Source organism: Hemicordylus capensis, chromosome 3 (assembly GCF_027244095.1).
Source record: "Hemicordylus capensis ecotype Gifberg chromosome 3, rHemCap1.1.pri, whole genome shotgun sequence".
In the NCBI taxonomy this organism is placed as follows: domain Eukaryota; kingdom Metazoa; phylum Chordata; class Lepidosauria; order Squamata; family Cordylidae; genus Hemicordylus; species Hemicordylus capensis.
The window spans coordinates 115698241-115716262 of NC_069659.1; the positions used below are offsets into that span (position 1 = coordinate 115698241).

The 18022-nt window shown below is 41.7% G+C and overlaps 1 protein-coding gene across 7 annotated transcripts in view; it reads left to right on the forward strand.

Annotated features, from left to right (window-relative positions):
- CTPS2 (CTP synthase 2) overlaps window positions 1–18022 on the forward strand; it is a 161934-nt gene that overhangs the window by 137426 nt on the left and 6486 nt on the right. For 6 of the 7 annotated variants that reach the window (XM_053310850.1, XM_053310849.1, XM_053310852.1 and 3 more), the window contains 4 exons: window positions 5272–5327; window positions 8353–8449; window positions 12585–12729; window positions 17694–17799. In XM_053310850.1, the coding sequence (XP_053166825.1) occupies window positions 5272–5327; window positions 8353–8449; window positions 12585–12729; window positions 17694–17763 (368 nt within the window). In that variant the 3' untranslated portion in view covers window positions 17764–17799. Of the gene's footprint in view, window positions 1–5271; window positions 5328–8352; window positions 8450–12584; window positions 12730–17693; window positions 17800–18022 lie in introns of those variants that run through there. The other variant, XR_008319739.1, reaches the window with a different exon arrangement.

Consider the following 18022-nt stretch of genomic DNA (forward strand, 5'->3'; position numbering starts at 1 on the left):
ACATTCCTCCAACCCCTCCCTTCCCACAGCTAATACTGCTGCCACTGCTTAAAAAAAACAAAGGAGGCAGGAGGGAGACTTTCAGGCATGGCAACATTTGAGGAGCCGCTGCTCCTCGCCGCTCCTCGCCGCTCCTCAAATTTTGCTGCCATAGGCAGATGCCTCCTCTGCCTATGTGCTAATCCACCAGTGACTAGCTGCAGTTTCCAAATGTTCTTCAAGGGCAGCCCCACATAGAGCATGTTACAGTAATTCAGCCTTCATGTTCTAAGTCACTGAGGAGCCAAGCATAATCTGACTACATTTTTTTTTATTGCTGAAATATTACATATTTGCTCTAATCTTTCAATTCTAGCTTGGTGTGCTTCCCACACACCCCTCCATGCAGCTCTGTGAGGCACGGAGCAGGGTGTAGAGATACGTGGTTGGAACTTGGTTGTTCCGGCTTCTGGATATTCCACAATGCAGTATGTGCATTGCATTGGGGATTCCCCCATCAGACGGGCACTCTATGCACATCAGATAGATGCTGTGAACTCAGTCCGAGGCAGAGGCGTATCTAGGGAAAATAGCGCCTAGGGCAAGCACTGAAATTGTGCCCCTGTCCAAACATCCGACACCCATCTTTCAGATAACTTTACGATAATATCAGCTCAAAAATACAAGTTCAGACACTTGCAGGAGAAAGAGGTTGTAAGCAACACACACATGCGCACACACACACACACACACACACACACATACAACCACACATGTGGCACATATGTGCCAGTCGGCTTCCCAAGGAAATGCAGCACATCCATGTGTGTGCTGGGCATGCCTCCATAGAGCTAAGCAGTGAAAGCTCTCTTTAGCAAATGCTCTGCCACCTCTGCACACCTCACTACAGGCTGCTGCCTCCAAGAAATTCAGGGATGGGTTTTTTCTCTCCAAACAGCTTTTGCCTTAAAGGGAGATGGCTGCAATGGGAAATCCTAGGGGACCCAAACAATCTGAAATAATCCAGCAACTTACAATAGGCTTGGATCCACCAGCCTGATCAGGAAGAAGGTGGAAGTTGCAACTAGCCACAGAACAGCAAAACTGTGTAATATTCAGGTGTTTTTTTAAGCACCACACAAGTTAAAGGCAGGCACTTTCCAAGTTTGAAATTCCACAAACTTTATAATCAGATTGCTTGACAAATACTCAGATAAAGATAGAGCTCTATATAGAGAATTAAACAGTATCACTAGAAATCCTTATTCTGGTAAGACAAGGACATTGAAAAGCTTCTGTTACAGACTTCAACAGTAAAAAGCTATAAATTCACATACACCTATCTCAGTACTGTTAGTAGCAGATGGAGAAATTCATAAATTCAATGCTGTTTGTAAAAGCTCTAAAATAGGTATGTAATTTTCATAATTTTTTCAGAGTAGAACAAAGCTGGATAGAATAGGTATCCAACTCTATGCTATAACTATACCGCAAAATCTTAAGCAGATCACATTAATCACTTCATATTGGCTCTCCTCTCCATAGACAGCCTCAGTGGGAGGTCCAGAAATAATGGGAACACAAAAAAAGAAACAACCATGCAAAGAATCATATTGAAATCTGTAAGCTCAGAAGGTATTATCTATTGGAATGTCACTAAAAACAAACAAACAAAGGAAATAACTACAGAAATGAATCTATCTTACTATAATAAAACAAATAAAAAATTGAAAATGGATTTCAAACCTCCCATCCAACTCTCCAGTTAGGCTTGGGAAAGAAGAGAGTTGTTTGTTAAGAGGAAAAGACTGATCAGCAAAGACCTGAAGCTTAAATATTGTAAATGCAAAGCTATAACTGAATTTTCATCCCATGCAACCCAAGTGCAAAATGCATTGACAAATGTTCATGACTGGTATCCAAAACCTGTTATGTATGGAAGAAATGAATAATAGTATGGAATTTTGAAAAGGAGGAAAGAAGAAGGGGAAAAAAGTTAATCCCATGAAAACAAAGATTTTATGAAATATTAATATAAAGTCTGGGACTTTCAGTCTTCTGAAAGTCAGATAATTAACCCATAATTAGGAAAAAACAAAAAAGTAAAAATAAAAATAGAGAAAAAGAGAGAAAAACATTACCCTTTGGTATAAAGATTTCCCTCTTCATAAAATTCTTGATAAGAGCTGTTAAATTAACAGGGAATACATAAGTCAAGTCTTTATGTTGGAAATAACTAATTACACGTACAAGACAAAAATATAACAGTAATTATAACAATAAACTGAATGTATACACATATAAACTAATTTCCCTAGTCCTTGTAATACTTTTGCAAATAAGAACAGGGAATCCAATGCAGAAAAAAGATTTTAAAAACTACTTTCAGTAATATTTATTCAACCTTATAATTTCAACTGAAAATTTCAACTATATGCCCTTAAACACAGATCTCCCTGTTACCAATATCTTAGATTTGCTATTTCATAAGAGGGAATAAAACTGAGTATATTCACAGTGAATAAGCTAAACAATAGTAATAACTAAAATAACAGATTGGGCATATATGTCCGTTGTTGTATATCAGTTGTTATAGCATAGATGTATACTTTTTTTTTTCTTAAAGTAAGTCAAGAAATTTAATTTTTAAAAAGGATAACAAGGGCAATGAAATTACAGAGGAAAGAAAAGGAAAGAAAACCCTGTTACCTATTTTCAGAAAATAAAATAAAATAAAATAAAATAAAATAATATTACAAATCTTTGGAGTACCATCAAAGGGTTAACAAGAGAGCCTTAACAAACATTCCCAATAGACTCTGCAGGGAGACTAAACAATGCTGGAACTAGACAAAGAGAAACGTCAGTATCAGAAAATGTGTTATTAGGTTACATGTAGTGAACATCCCCCCCCCCCCGCCCTTGAATAGCCGAGAAAAATCTTAGTTCTTCTATTTATGATTGTTCCAATTTCCAGATGTTAAGCTTTAGGGCTGACTTCTAAGTAAGATTTACAGTGCTGAGTGATGTTTGTACTCCATCAGTAGTGTGTTCATCCAACAAGCAGAGAAACAAAATAGTCCAAAAAATGTTGAACCATTCCAAACTATATCTTCTCTCTCATTTTCCGTCATCATAGTTTGTAATAATTACAAGGACTAAAATTTAAGAAACCCCTTTCCAAAGAAAGCTTCTATTGCCAAATTTCAAAGTAGTACTGTTACTGATTTAAACCTTCCGTTCCATCCCCATTTCAGTACTGCTGAAGGTACGGAACAAAAAATAAGTGAAGAGCTTAATTACCAGTCATAAAAGAGTTTTATCAGTACTGAGAGTCCGCTGCTGTAAAAAATAATAATAATCACTTGAGCATCCAACGTTTTCCAAGGCTTCTTGCAGATATTCTTCAAAGTGAAAGTAAGAACTAATTAAAGTTCACCGACAATCATATAAGGCTTCTTTTCTCCTTCAGCCAGCTCTCCTCAAATGCCGTTTGCCCCTGGCAGAGTCAGTGGGAGGGTCGAAAAATAATGGAAACAGGAGAATTAAAAAAAAAGGCAGAGAGAAAAGCAGAATAAATGCCAAAAATCTTGCAAGCTCAAAAGCCATGGTCATCTCAGAGATTTCAAAGGAAAGAGGGGGGGAAATAGGTAGTTGGCAGGCCGTTCCTTGGCAGGCAGGTGGTATGAGCCTCTCTCTGTTCAGCCTGCTCTCTCCCGGGAGTTCATCCAGGGGTCCTCCAGACTTTTTCAAGCCTGGAATCGCCCCTGACTCACCCCCATCCGGGGGCGGGGGGGGGGCAAGCCCTGCTTTCGCATTCCGATCTCCATCTTACCGATAAGAGATAGTAAGACCAAACGGGAGCGAAAGCTCCCGGCAAACAGTTTGTCAGTTGCTTCCCAGTGGAAGTCCATCTTGCCCAGGGGGGTGGTCTACAAAATTGATAAATAAGATTGATAAATCTAAGCACCTGTAAATGGAAAACTAATCTGAACTGTAACAAACACTGTGCAGTTTCAAAACAAAGTATTGAGGGTGTTCTCGGGGCTAGGCTGCTTGCACAGAGCACAGGGATCCATACAGATCCCGGCGCTCCTGCCCAGCCCGGCTCTTAGCCGAGGGACTGAATGCTCCCTTAACCTGGCTGCTGCGATCATGCGTCTCCTTGGGCTGTACACAGCGAGAGGAGACACAGGGACAGATGCCTAGAGTGCCCGTCTGACGGGGGATCCCATCAGTGCACCATGCTTGTGGCGCGGTGCATTGTGGGATATCCGGAGACTGGAATGCGTCATCCCAGCCTCTGGAGTTCCATGCTGCATGGCGCAGCGCATATCGTCTGGGAGTGCGGTCTGTGCTCCCAGCACCATTTCTCTGATCATCTGGGGTGAAGATGAGCAGCCTGCCCACCCGCCCATGTGAATGGCCCCACTGTCTTCATGCTGAGGTTGTTGTAGATCATATGGTTCTGTGAAACAGCAGTTTTTCATTATTGAAAATGTATTCTAGCCAATGTGAATGTAATGTGGTAGTTTTAGCCTTATATTAATGCAATAGTTTACAAATAGCAAACACAACTTTTGCAAACAGATATGCTAACCAGACACCAAGTATGCATATGTTGCTTTTGCAGAGCTTGTTGGAAATAAACAGGAAAGCTACAGAAAATTAGTCAAGGTGGAAGAACTGCTCTGAAAACCTTGTAAATGCTCTGTTCTATAGTTAGTTGTCATTTTACAAAATGATTGCTGTTTAGCCACTATGTTATTTTTAGCATCAGCTCAGAAAAGGTGGGGAAATGTAGGTAACAAAAAATATACAATATTTAGCTGAATCTAAGACTAGTTTCCCCCCAAGCTCTTTGATGTTAGAATTCAGGGAATCATCTTAAATTCAGAGCCCTCTTCCTTTCAGGTAAATACGGGTATAACCTCTCTTTTTAAAGGAAGTTATCTTAAATTTTGACTCATCTTCTATTCGGGTATATGTGCAAAACTAAGATTCACATGAACTTCATCCCATTTATGAGGCAGGGATTTGGTGCAAGTTGTGAGCCCCTTTGACCTCTCCCCAGGGGGAAGGGGGCTTATTGCCATCCAGCTCCTTGCCTATGACTTGGATCTATGATGTGGAAAGTGGGTCTGCTAGCTTGGATTGCTAACCTGTATCTGCATTATAAATCTTAATATATAATTGATTGGAAATGCAAAGATTATTTTTGCTAGGAGATTACACGCAGAAATGTTGATTTTACTAGAAATGATATTCTACAACTCATCTTTTTATTTTTAGGGAAGCTCTATGGTGATGAAGTTTTTGTGGAAGAACGGCACAGGCATCGCTATGAGGCAAGTAACAGCCCTTGCTTCATTTGGCTACATTTTCAGAAGACCCCGCCTAGCAGCTATATGATCAGAATAAATGGCCCAGTCCTATGGCATAGTGTGAACCGCTTATGTGAGTTATGTGGCATCGTGTGAGCTGCTTGCTGAGTTAAGAACATAAAGAACAGCCCTGCTGGATCGGGCCCAAGGCCCATCTAGTCCAGCATCTTGTTACACACAGTGTCCCACCATATGCCACTGGAAGGCTACAGGCAGCAGTTGAGGGCATGCCCTCCCTCCTGCCGTTACTGCAACTGGTACTTAGAGGCATCCTGCCTTTGAGGCTGGAGGTGGCCTATAGCACTCTGACTAGTAGCCATTGATAGACCTCTCCTCCATGAAGTCATCCAAACCCCTCTTAATGCCATCCAGGTTCTTGGCTGTCACCACATCTTGTGGCAGAGGATTCCATAAGTGGATTGTGCGTTATGTGAAAAAGTACCTCCGTTTGCTGGTCCTAAATCAGTTCGGTTCGTCAGCAGTTGCCACCAGATCATCTGGTGGCTACTCAGGGACGGGCCCTCTCTGTTGCTGCCCCGAGGCTTTGGAATACACTTCCTGCTGAAATAAGAGGCTCCCCATCACTTACAACTTTTTAAAGGGCAGTCAAGACGCATTTGTTCACCCAAGCTTTTAATTAGATACTGTTTTAAATTGTAATTGTTGGAATCTTTTAATCTTTTTGTTTGTTTTTATTGTCTTGTAAACCGCCCAGAGAACATGCGTTTTGGGCGGTATAAAAATATGTTAAATAAAATAAATAATAATAAATAAATTTCCTGGCAATCAATTTCATGGGATGACCCCTGGTTCTAGTGTTATGTGAGAGGGAGAAGAATTTCTCTCTGTCCACTTTCTCCACACCATGCAAGATTATATAGACCTCTATCATGTCTCCCTGCAGTTAAACTAAATAGCCCCAGGTGTTGTAGCCCAGGTGTTGTAGCCTATAGGTTTGAGCATTGTGGGATTCCCCGAGGCCAGGACATGTGGTCCCAGCCTCTGGAGATCCGCTCTACTTGGCACAGCGTGGATTGCTTGGGAGCGTGGTCTGCAGTGCACTCTGGGGGGAAGGTAAGTTTGGTACAGCCTTCCCCTCACCCGTGCAGTTGTATGAATACCCTTTAAGAGTAATTATGCTTTTATCTCTTCCCCCCGCCCCCCATCGTGGCGTAGCTGCTATGTAACCAGTGGTGGGGCTCGGTTTGAATTCTGGTGCATGTGCAAAGTTTAGGATTAGGTTAACCCTGACATTAGCACAGACAATCCCCAACTCACCCTTTAGTATAAAATCAGGTAATGGTCATATTACCAATATTAATCCCATCGCTTGCTATAAATTTATCCTGTTTTCACAATCTTTTTATGTTTGTTTGTTTGTTTATTGTTGGATTTCTATACTGCCTTTCATTAAAAACAGCCCCAAGGCAGTTTACAAAAGTTAAAAACATACAATAAAAATGACAATTAAAATATTAAGCTAAAAATATAAAACACATCTAATTTAAAAACTATAAAATACAAGCATAAAAACACATAGACACAAGAATAAAAACACATAGAAGCAGCATAGAAATGGTCATGTAAAAGCCTGGGTAAAAAGCCAAGATTTAAGAAGCTTTCTAAAAACTGTGATGGTGTCTGAGGAGCGAATGGCCACTGGGAGAGCATTCCAAAGTCTGGGGGCAACAACAGAGAAGGCCCTGTCCCGAGTGCATGACAGACGAGCCTCCTTCTTTGTAGGCACCCGGAGCAGGGCCCCCTCAGATGACCTTGTCAAGAGGGCAGCAACCCTTGGGAGCAGGCGGTCCCTCAGATACCCCGGGCCCAAACCGTTAAGGGCTTTAAAGGTCAAAACCAGCACCTTGAATTGGACCCGGAAACAAACTGGCAGCCAGTGCAGCTCTTTCAGGATGGGTGTGATGTGTTCCCACCGGGCAGCTCCAGACAAAACCCTAGCTGCCGTGTTTTGCATTAGCTGCAGTTTCCGGATATTCTTCAAGGGCAGCCCCACGTAGAGCGCATTACAGTAATCCAGCCGTGACGTGACTAAGGCATGGGTAACTGTGGCCAGGTCTGCCTTCTCGAGAAAGGGACTTACCTGTGATTGACTTGTATCCTTGCTTTTGTTTATTTGTATCATTTCAATCAGGTCTACAAAGCACAGTAACAATAATAATAATAATAATAATAATAATAATAATAATGGGATAGGAAAGTATTGTTCCCATTCAGATGCGGATTAAGCTTTCTGCTGCCCATAGGCAGTCAAAGATTTGCCGTCCCAGGGGCAAGGGTTAAGGAGCTTGTGTTGGGGGAATTTAAATCTTTTCCCCTTACTTTAAAAACTGCTGCTGTGTGTTGGTGCAGCAGAGACAGTGGCGAGAGCTCCGCCCACCTCCCAAACCATGACAGGTGAAGACAGGCGCTGGAGGCAGGCTGCAAAGACAGCGAAAGAGCTCCTCACTAGGATCTGCCTTCTTTGCAAATGACACAGATCAGATGATTTTGGTCCATTTGGGGCCTCTGCACATTTGCATGTGACCTCACCTGTCATGGTTTGGGAGCTGGGCAGAGCTCTCGCAGCCATCTCTGCTGTGCTACTGCTGCATAGCGGCAGTTTTTAAAGTTGGGGGGGGGATTTGACTTTCCCTCCCCCCATCTGTCAGATGCTGCTCCCCATGATTTGACGCCGTAGGCAGCTGCTTATATTGCCTATGAGGTAATCCGCCATTGTTCCCATTTTATTGTTGTCACTGAAAGGGCTCCTTCATTTAGAACCAACTAAAAATGTTGCAGCTATTAGTAAATTAAGAGAAGCCCAGTTGCCCTGATTCAGCAGGAGAAATCATTATAAATAAGTGGCCCTCCACATGCATTGGCAATACAGACACCACTGGATCAACATCTCTACCAGTATTAGGATGCTTATCAGAGCCCTACGGACTCAATATTATTTTCTTCTCTCTTTTGTTGTTTCCTTTTGAAGGTGAACCCTGAGATGATTCACTTCTTTGAAGAGAAAGGTTTGAGATTTGTTGGCCATGACACTGAAGGGAAGAGAATGGAGGTCATTGAGCTAGATGGTAAGGACTTTGGTTTTTGGCAATACTTACATAATTGAAGATATATTATGTGTGCCCTGAGAGGAAGGCATGAAAGGAGGCACCCAGGCCAGGGGAGAGCATAACATCGGCCCCCATAGAGACCAGCTCTGGCCTGTGAGGACTGTTGGGGCAGCCCCTCCCCCCACCTTCCCAGGAGTACGGAAAGACCAGTGTGCCCGGAGAGGGAGTCAAGAAAGGAGGCACCCAGGCCAAGGAGCTCTTGTCCTCAGCTCCTGAAAAGACCAACAGCCTGAGAGAACCTTTTTTAATCTTCAGTAATTTGCGTCTTTTAATATTGTAAACCCTACCAGAGCCCCTGGTTGCGCAGTGGTAAAACTGCCGCCCTGTAACCAGAAGGTTACAAGTTCGATCCTGACCAGGGGCTCAAGGTTGACTCAGCCTTCCATCCTCCCGAGGTCGGTAAAATGAGTACCCAGAATGTTGGGGGCAATATGCTAAAATCATTGTAAACCGCTTAGAGAGCTTCAGCTATAGAGCGGTATATAAATGTAAGTGCTATTGCTATTGCTAAGTGCTAAACCGCTTTGGGTGCCTTTGTAAAGACAGAAAGGCGGTATAAACATGTTGTAAATAAATAATAAATAAATAAGATGGAGTGTTCCTTGTACGGAAATGCAGTTGACAGACATGCATTGGATATAGGTCTTGGAGAATTTTATCTATAGTTATCATTCCTCTTCTGTGAAAGAAAGGAACAAAGCAATTAAGTAAACAAGTTTTTAATTATTGTTTTGTGAACTCACATTGGTGAGAAGAGCCTCATCCTATTTGAACTGTAGCTACTCTGTTTTCAATAACAACTGATCAAAGGTACTAAATATGCACTTGCCTTCCATGTATAGGAAGTAGGTTGTTGAGCTCCTTCTGAGTTTAATAACCAGACAGACAGATTCATTTTGAGGATGAAGGTACAGGGTATATTTTGGTCCAAGGACAGTGGAACTAGAAGGAAATGTGAAAGAAGCTTTCACTCGAGAGTTACTGGTTACTAGTAGATTAGATGTTGAGATTCATCAAGCATTTAAAATTTGTATGTATGTATGTATGTATGTATGTATGTATGTATATATTTATTTAAAATACATTGTGAAGACATCCACCCACCCCCTGGAGAGCTTACTAACAGAAGGGAAGGGTTTTTGCGCTGCACTCAACCCTTCGTCCTTATAAGACTGCTTCCCTTGGCCACCTGTTTGCCCAGGAGCAAAACTGTGAGCTGTCTGACTCTCCTCCTTAGCCTCTGGCTCTTGTGTCCTAAAATCCCTTCACTCCACCCACTTGGTCCTGTGAGAGCTTACCCTCTCCCACTGTTGCAAGAGCTCTCTGGAGGTGATCTCCTCCTTTTGGCTGTCAGTTTGCCCTGTCCAGGCATGTGCTGTTGTTTTAGCACATCTCCTGATCTCGTTGGCCCTGTTTCTGCTGTTGGAGGGCTGGAAACATTCAGATCTATCTATCAGTGATGGGTCTATAGATGTGTCAACTGGGACCCTGTCAGGTGTCAGAGCGGAAGACATAGTCTGGCTGGTACCCCTGACATATGTATACTTTTCTTTTTCAACAAAACTCAAATTAGCTAATAATCATGAGTTTACATGCTCAATAAATGTAAGTTTCCCTGCTTGTTTTTACAGATTGCTAACCACAGTGTTTAAAATCTCTATCTCTTCTGTGGTTACTATTTGTATAAATGTGCCTTGACATGTGCCCCATTAATTTCAGGCACTCGAACTTTCTGGTAACTGAAATTCAGGGATGTACATTTCTTTTGCCATCAGTGGGGCACCTAGGCAAAAATGGTGTCTGGACTGCCCCCACTGTGAGGCCCTCCCCCCGCATTTTGGGGGTGGGCCACCAACCCATGCCCACCCCTGCCCCACCACAAACTGCCAAAAATTACCTTACTTTAGCTGCCAATGTGCGTGGGTGGGTTAGCCAAGGAGGCCTCCCCCTTCCCCATGTGCCTGCCTGTCTGCTCCAGCAGTCCTTTCAAACTGTGAGGTACTCCAGCGTACCTGCACAGAAAAGAGAGCCTGGCAGTTTCTGGGCAAGCAGGATCAGCAGCCGTTCCGCCCACTGCTGCCACCGGGTGGAGGGAGGCCTGCTCGGCTCACACCCTGCCCCCCCCTCCCGGCTTCGCACATTGGTGGCTAAAGTAAAGTAACTTTTGGAGATTCGTAGTGGTGGAGCGGGCATGGGGAGGTGGCAGAAAGCCCTCCAGAGGCCCCCTTGCTTCATTGGATTTCCCCGTACCTGGGAGGCCACGGGCTGGTTCCCCAAGGTCCGGGGGTTAGAGCGCCTCTTTTTGCCATTATGGTTTGATAATAGGTAATAATTATAATGATGGTTTAATATAGGTATTAAAAATGGAAGAATCACAGGGATTTAGAATTAGCTCTTTGTAAAATCAAACATGTAAATTCCTCTAATTATGAAAATTTGTAGCATAGCAATTGACAATAACATGCCACCATAATTTGGTACTATCATCTTACACTGCTACAGCATAAACTTCAGTTTGACATTTTGGAAATGTTTCAAAACTCAAATGAAATAACTTTCTCAGCGAATGTGTTTTTTTAAAAAACTTCTACTAGATCTGATACACATGCTGAAAGTATTTCATTAGTCTTGCTTCAATATCATTATGCACAGAGTATGATGAAATATAGCAAATTTTTTGAACAGTGTGCTGCTATGAAAGCAATAAGAAAAGCCATAAAACATTTAACGATTTCCTAGAAACCATTTTGGGTGGCAAGGCAAGACTTGTCATTAGTAGCAGAAAACAAATCAACAAGAAAGAGAAGCTCAGCAATACAGCTGTCTTCCCACTAGTGGGCAAAAGATTTGAGCAGATGTTAGAAAGCATGTGGTTAATAGCATGATGAGAGCTGGTGTGTGTGCGTGTAAGAGTGTTTAATTCCAGAGACTGAGAGCCTTTAGTATTAAGCACCTGCTCCCTTGTGACAAACACCTCAAAAGGTATATGTTGAAAAGACGAAATAGCTGATCCCAAGGACAGAGATAAAGCTTCTTCCATATGGTTACCTCTACCTCCCTCACTTCAGGCAACTTAAATGAGAAGGAAAGCTTTACAAGGGGGTAGTGGAATCCAAGGACAGGGATGTTTCTTTTTTATTTTCTTGTGAAAAATATACATTTACAAATAGCAAAATAATATAGAATGTAAAAACCTACAAACTGCACAACTTATTTTCCAACATCAACATCACTAGTGGCAAAATTAGTTCTATGAAATAATTGCAAATCATATAGGAAAAAAAGGGAACATATATGTAAATATATACAATTATAACCCAGACAAAAATATTGTAAGTAATGGATAGTGTAATTCTTCTATATGAGGCCACCTGACCCCATCTTTTGTTTGTTTTTTCATTAGCTCTGTTTAGCTAGAAGAAATATTTCTAATATATTTAGTTGCAATTCTTCTTTTTTTAGGAGTAGAATGCATTTTCCAGTACTAATTTCAGCTGTCAGTAAATGCAACAATGCATGCAATTTAATCGTGTCAAACAGGCAGAAGATTGGGTCTAGTGCAAGGGTCTTTTTGGCAACTCCCATTAGTTCATCCAGGTGAACTTTCTAGTAAACTTTGCCCATAGGTGGCCATCCTTAAAGAATGCGAATCAGTGCTGCCATCAAGGTTGGCCAGGTTGGGGCCCACCTGGCTGACCCCTAAAGGATGTCCACTGCCGCTGCCCACCACCACCACCCAGTAAGCCTCATTTTGGGCCCTGCCCCTTTGCAAGTTTACCAGGCTGTTGTTGGTGTCTACCTTATGTTTCTGTTTAGATTGTAGCCCTTTTGGGACAGGGGATAATGTCGTCTTCTCTTTGCTATGTAAACTGCGTTGAAACCCTTTTTGTTGAAAAGTGATATAGACGTTTTCTAAATCATAACAGGAGGCATTTCATTTGTGTTAAGATCATAGTTGAATTAAATACATGGCATAGTAAATAGTTTGGACTATTATTTCTCAAAATTGTTTTGTGTCAAATGTTTATTCGTCTACAGTTTTTAAAAACAGCATTGTTAGAATAAAGTTTCTAACTTTGTGATCTGCTTTTAGATCATCCGTATTTCATTGGTGTCCAGTTCCATCCAGAGTTTTCCTCAAGACCTATGAAGCCTTCTCCTGCCTACCTTGGTCTCTTGCTTGCTGCAACAGGGTCACTCAATGCATACTTGCAACGTGGATGTAAATTGTCTCCTAGGTAACCTTTTTTTGTTTTGTTTTGTTTGAGGGATGCTTGCTTCATAATAGCCTTCAGAACTGATATGCAATTCCAGAAGGGAGAAGTGACTGATGATAACTATTACAAAAATTTGATAAGATCTGAGTCATGAGCATTTCATTTGATGACTTGTCCTGATTCCGCTCGCAGGAAGCTGATCATGCCTGGCCAGGCAGGCACAGTCCAAGCCATTTTTGGATGGGACAGGACTAGGAGCACAAATGGCTCAAGGAGCTTGGAGCAGGAGCAAGGCTGTAGAGCAGGAGAGCATAACCAAGAGGGACATTTGCACCAGCAATGAATGGCTGAACCTGAGGTGGTTAGGAACATAGGAAAATGCTTTATACAGCTCACACATGTAGTCTCCCATTCAAATGCAAACCAGTGTGGGCCCTGCTTAGCAAAGGGGACAATTCATGCTTGCTACCACAAGAGCGGCTGTTCTCTTACTAGGATAGAAGAACCAGAAAGCTATGAATAAGAACCAGAAAACTTCCACCACCTCCTGGTACCTGGTAAGGAACTTCATCCTGGTGGAAAGACCTCACTCAGCCTCATTCCCCAAAGCAGTGTTTGTTTCTATCTCCTCTCCACAAGGTGATGCCTGTGCCTCATGAGAAGATGCTTCCTGAGCCAGAATGTGCACCACCAGTCGAGCATTCTGTTGTCACTGCTGCAACTGAGCCTGCATTTTACAGCAGTGGCACTTGTGGCGGGTCTGGTGGTGACACTGGTGGTGTTCCAGTAGAGGCTGAGTCTTGGATTTCTGAAAAATGATCCTTCCTGGAAGTAATCTCACCCAAGTGTTACATAGAGCCATGAGAAATAGAGCTGGAAAGCAGAGAGATCTCTGGACCACGGAATGGGTGGTGGTGACCCAGTCCTCCTGAGGGTTCTCCAGGGTCCCAGTTGAGGGGGTTCCAGACATGACTCCATCAAATGATGAACACCATCAAATGATGACAATTTCAGGTGAAATAATCTGAAGGTTACTAATGTTACCCACTGGTCCCTAATACAATGAATTACATCATGATTTGCTGCAGTAAATAAGAAATGGTTTTCATCTCTCAGGAGCTTTCTGGATCCAAATGTTTAAACTCACATTTTATCTGTTTTGACACATGTCAATTCACTCATTATCATTTGTTTTGAGTTCTTGCAGTAATCAAAGCTCCATGAACAAGGTATTTGTATTCAGTCCTCATTTCTACTTTACAGGGCCGTTTAGCACTCAAGTTCTTTTAGGAACCTTACAGAATCCTAATTCTGATTTCTTTACTTTGCATTTCAATTAGGGAATATTCACACTTTGAACTTTCCCTCTCAGATGGGTCAATCCTTAGCAGATCTTGCCTCTAGGGAGGTTCAAGTTTCCACTGCCAGGACTTCTGATCCCCTCATGGCTTGTTATCTATTATGTTCTTTTTCAACCACCACATCCAAGGGAGGGTGGTTCATTTCTTTATCAACTTCTCAGATATCAGAAGGGTACCAGTGGCAGTACCTACTTGTTCCTTAATCTGCTGCCTTTAAAAGGGTCCACTGTCACCATGTGGGGAGCAGGAAAATGAAAGTCTACTCCAGGAGACCATTGCTCAGTCTAATGGGCTGGCAGTCCATTGTCACATTACAACAGCTACTTCAGTCTTTTTATTTATTAATATATTAGACAAGTATCTTTTGATGCAAATTCAAACCCAGGTTTTCATGGTTCATGCAGTCTATTGTAGGTTCCCAGAATGAAATGTAGGAAGCTGTATACTGAGTCAGACCATTTGTTTATATACTCAGTATTGTCTATTCTGACTGCCACAGCTCTCCAAGTCTCAAGAAATGATCTCTTTCCCAGCATACGTTAGCCAAATCCTTTAACTATCAGCCTGGGACCTTTTGTGTGCAAAGCATGTACTCTACCACAACATTATCATCAGGGCAACAAAGAGCAGCTAAGATGAGGTCTAAGATATATATTTCAAGATGTTTATGCATGAAACAAAATAAATACATAAAAGGAGTTAATCTGAACGCATTTTTGAAACAGAGCTTCAGAAAGCAGAATACAGTGTTTATTTGGTACTCAATTTATATTCAAAGCTAGGGCATTTCACAGATATTGCAGTATTTACTATTAGTGATCTCTAAGCCCAAATGTATTTAGTATTAGCGATCTCCAAGATCAAATGTGTAATCTCCAAGCCCAAATTATTCATTCAGTGTGTTTGTAGTGCATTTATGCATGCAATATTTGAGAACAATGTGAGAAGAAATGCATATTTATTCCAAGGGAAGCCAGTTACCAAATTACTAGAACTTTACCAAGATATTAGCATATGTTTGTATTAGCATATGTTTGATATATAGAAATAATGCTAAAAATAGTGTGCTGTTGTTAATAATTTGAATATGTTCTAATTTTTTCATGCAATATGCACCTTTGTCAATACGCACCTTTGTTTCATAATTTCAAATTTCATTCCATGCTTCCTTGGGTACATTCAGAAAGTAGTAAGTACAAAAGCAAGAATACTCATATAAAAAGTTTGGTTTTGACATATTGTACTAGTGCTTTAATATTTACAACTAGCAAATTGTCCATAATTATGACAGAGAAGTTAACAAGTACCTCCCCTTTCTTGGGGCCCTTCTCAGTAGAGGCTGGTTTCCTCCCACCCAAACAGAGTTCCTGGTGCTTACTCCTTATTCCATACTCTCTTCCCCCAAGCCCCCTTCTCAAAGATGTAACTCCATCAACTGCAGAAAATGTATGAAATAATTGATGTGTTTCCCATGGTTTCCTGTTGCTCCTCACAATCACTTGGGGGCAAATGACATGCTTCAGGAGATCCACGAGCAGGATCTACCACAGTGTTTTAATTCTTTCTTCTTTTTTTAAGCTCAAAGCAACCGTGGGAGGGGCTGATTTGATTTGAAGGGGCTGATTTGAATTGGGGCTGTGGTGCTGGGAGAGGAGAGAAACCCTTTTCTCCAGCAGCATTTTCCTTATATAAATCACCCCTCCCTTAAGCTGCTGTCTGGGAAAACATATAACATACAGATACCAATCATTCCTAATTTCAAGCACCCCGTCCTACCTGGTTTAGAATGCTATAAACTTTCAAGGGCTCTGACCCTTTTAAATCTAAAGTAAAGGTGCTTCCTCCAATCTAATTAATTGCTTCCTCAATGCCTCTTTCAACTGCAAACAGGGAAGAGCCTCAGCAGATCAGAGTGTCTTGAAAGGGAGGTGAAAGTAGTGATGGCATATGTGCACTTCCCTTGGTACCTCCTTCAAATTATCCTGTCATAGCACAGTGAGGGAAAGGTAAATTTCCACCTCCCTGCAATGTACTTCTAACTTTCTGGACTAGGTGAGCCGAAAGCTGCTCTTGAAGCCCCAGAGTTTAGCAGTCTTGTGCTATTGTACTGTGGTGGTGTCAGTGTTCAATTATCTCTCTCCCCTACAGCCAATTACTTGTCCTCTCCTAACCTATACATTATGCCAGTAATCCATGCTTAGCAGAATGCTCCTTAACTATCCATTAGCTATTAAAACAGGGCGCTTCTTTCCAGCACGAGTTCTGCTCTAGGTTTGGAACAGTGGGCGGAGACAGTTAGGCAATCTGATCCCTAACTACTACAGACATCCTGGTGTATCAAAGTAATATAATTTTTTGTAACTGGCAACTATGCTTTCCCCTGCTTTTTATTAGGAATCATTGGACCTAGGGAGTGAATTGAATGAGAACCCCTAGCCAGTCACTGTTTATAGGAGGAGAGTTGAGTGATGGCCTTTTTGAATCTATACCTGAAGCATGCATGAGCAATCATAGGCAATCACTCCCTTCCATTGGGGTGGACATAAGTACAGAACACTTCACTTAAGACTATTCATGCTTCTTAGAACAGCTGCTTAGACCAAGTAAAATTTGTAAGCCTCAGCCACAGAAATGCAGGGACTCACTAAGTTTATCTCTTTTACTGGACAAAACTACTTTGCACCAACATGCGGCTGATATAAGAAGGTTAATTCAACTCTGTATGTTAGCAATATGGAAAGCTGACTTGAATAACAACTTAGTTTTTTATGAAAGGAAATGCATGTTTGCATCAAGTGAGATGCATGGAAGTCTTCAGAATGGTGCTCTGTGGTGACACTGAACTTAAGAGACCTTAGCCTAACCCCCTGCCAACATATTAAATATGTAAGCATTTTCCTGATTTGGGAGTGTTGGCTAAAATTTGACTGGATTCAAATAATTATATTCTTCACATATTTATTGCATATCAATTACAATAAACACATGAAGAATATAGTTATTTGTAAAGTGTGCCGTCAAGTTGATTTCAACTCCTGGCAGCCACAGAGCCCTGTGGTTTTCCTTGGTAGAATACAGGAGGCATTTACCATTGCCTCCTCCCATGCAATATGAGATGATGCCTTTCAGCATCTTCCTATATCGTTGCTGCCCTTTATAGGTGTTTCCCATAGTCTGGGAAACATACCAGCAGGGATTCAAACCGGCAATCTCTGGCTTGCTAGTCAAATAATTTCCCTCCTGCCACCATTAGGTGGCTGTGTGTAGTAATCTGAATCCACTCTAATTTTACCTTTTTAAGTAAATCCACCCTTATTTTTTTTTCACATGGTGACTTCATTTCTTGGGACAGCTATATTACTAACAAGAGGAAGAAAGCTATTATTGTAAGATTATCACCATGTTAATTATTCTCAAGGCAGAATCAAATGAAAAAATTTTTAAGCTTCCTTGATTCTATGAGAGAGATCTAATGCATACTTAAATCTGTCTTTGAAACTAATGGGACTTGCAGGTGCTTAACATTGGCTGGTATTGCACTGGTGGAGTTTAAGAGCTGGGGAACTTGAGGTGAAGAAGTAGATTCCTATTTAATAACCATTCCACATATTTATTTCTCTTCAGTGGCACCTACAGTGACCTCAGTGATGATAGTTTTCCAGAAAAAGAACTTCCTGAATCAGAAGCAAGCTGAACAATATTCCAAAGAGCAAGAACATTTAAGAGACAGGTAAACTGGATTGATTACAACTATTCTTCCTCCTGGAGATAAGAGATTCTTATCCTGGCTAGAGTTTTCTTCTCTCTCTTACTCAACTTTCAGCTGTTAAGTCAGACTTGTCCAGACATGGTCTGTTCCATGTTGAAGTATCCCAGGCCACTGTGTGGGGTGGTGCAGAGAGCGAGCTGACTCTTTACGCCCCACCAAATTGTCAAATCAAGACTCTGAAGAA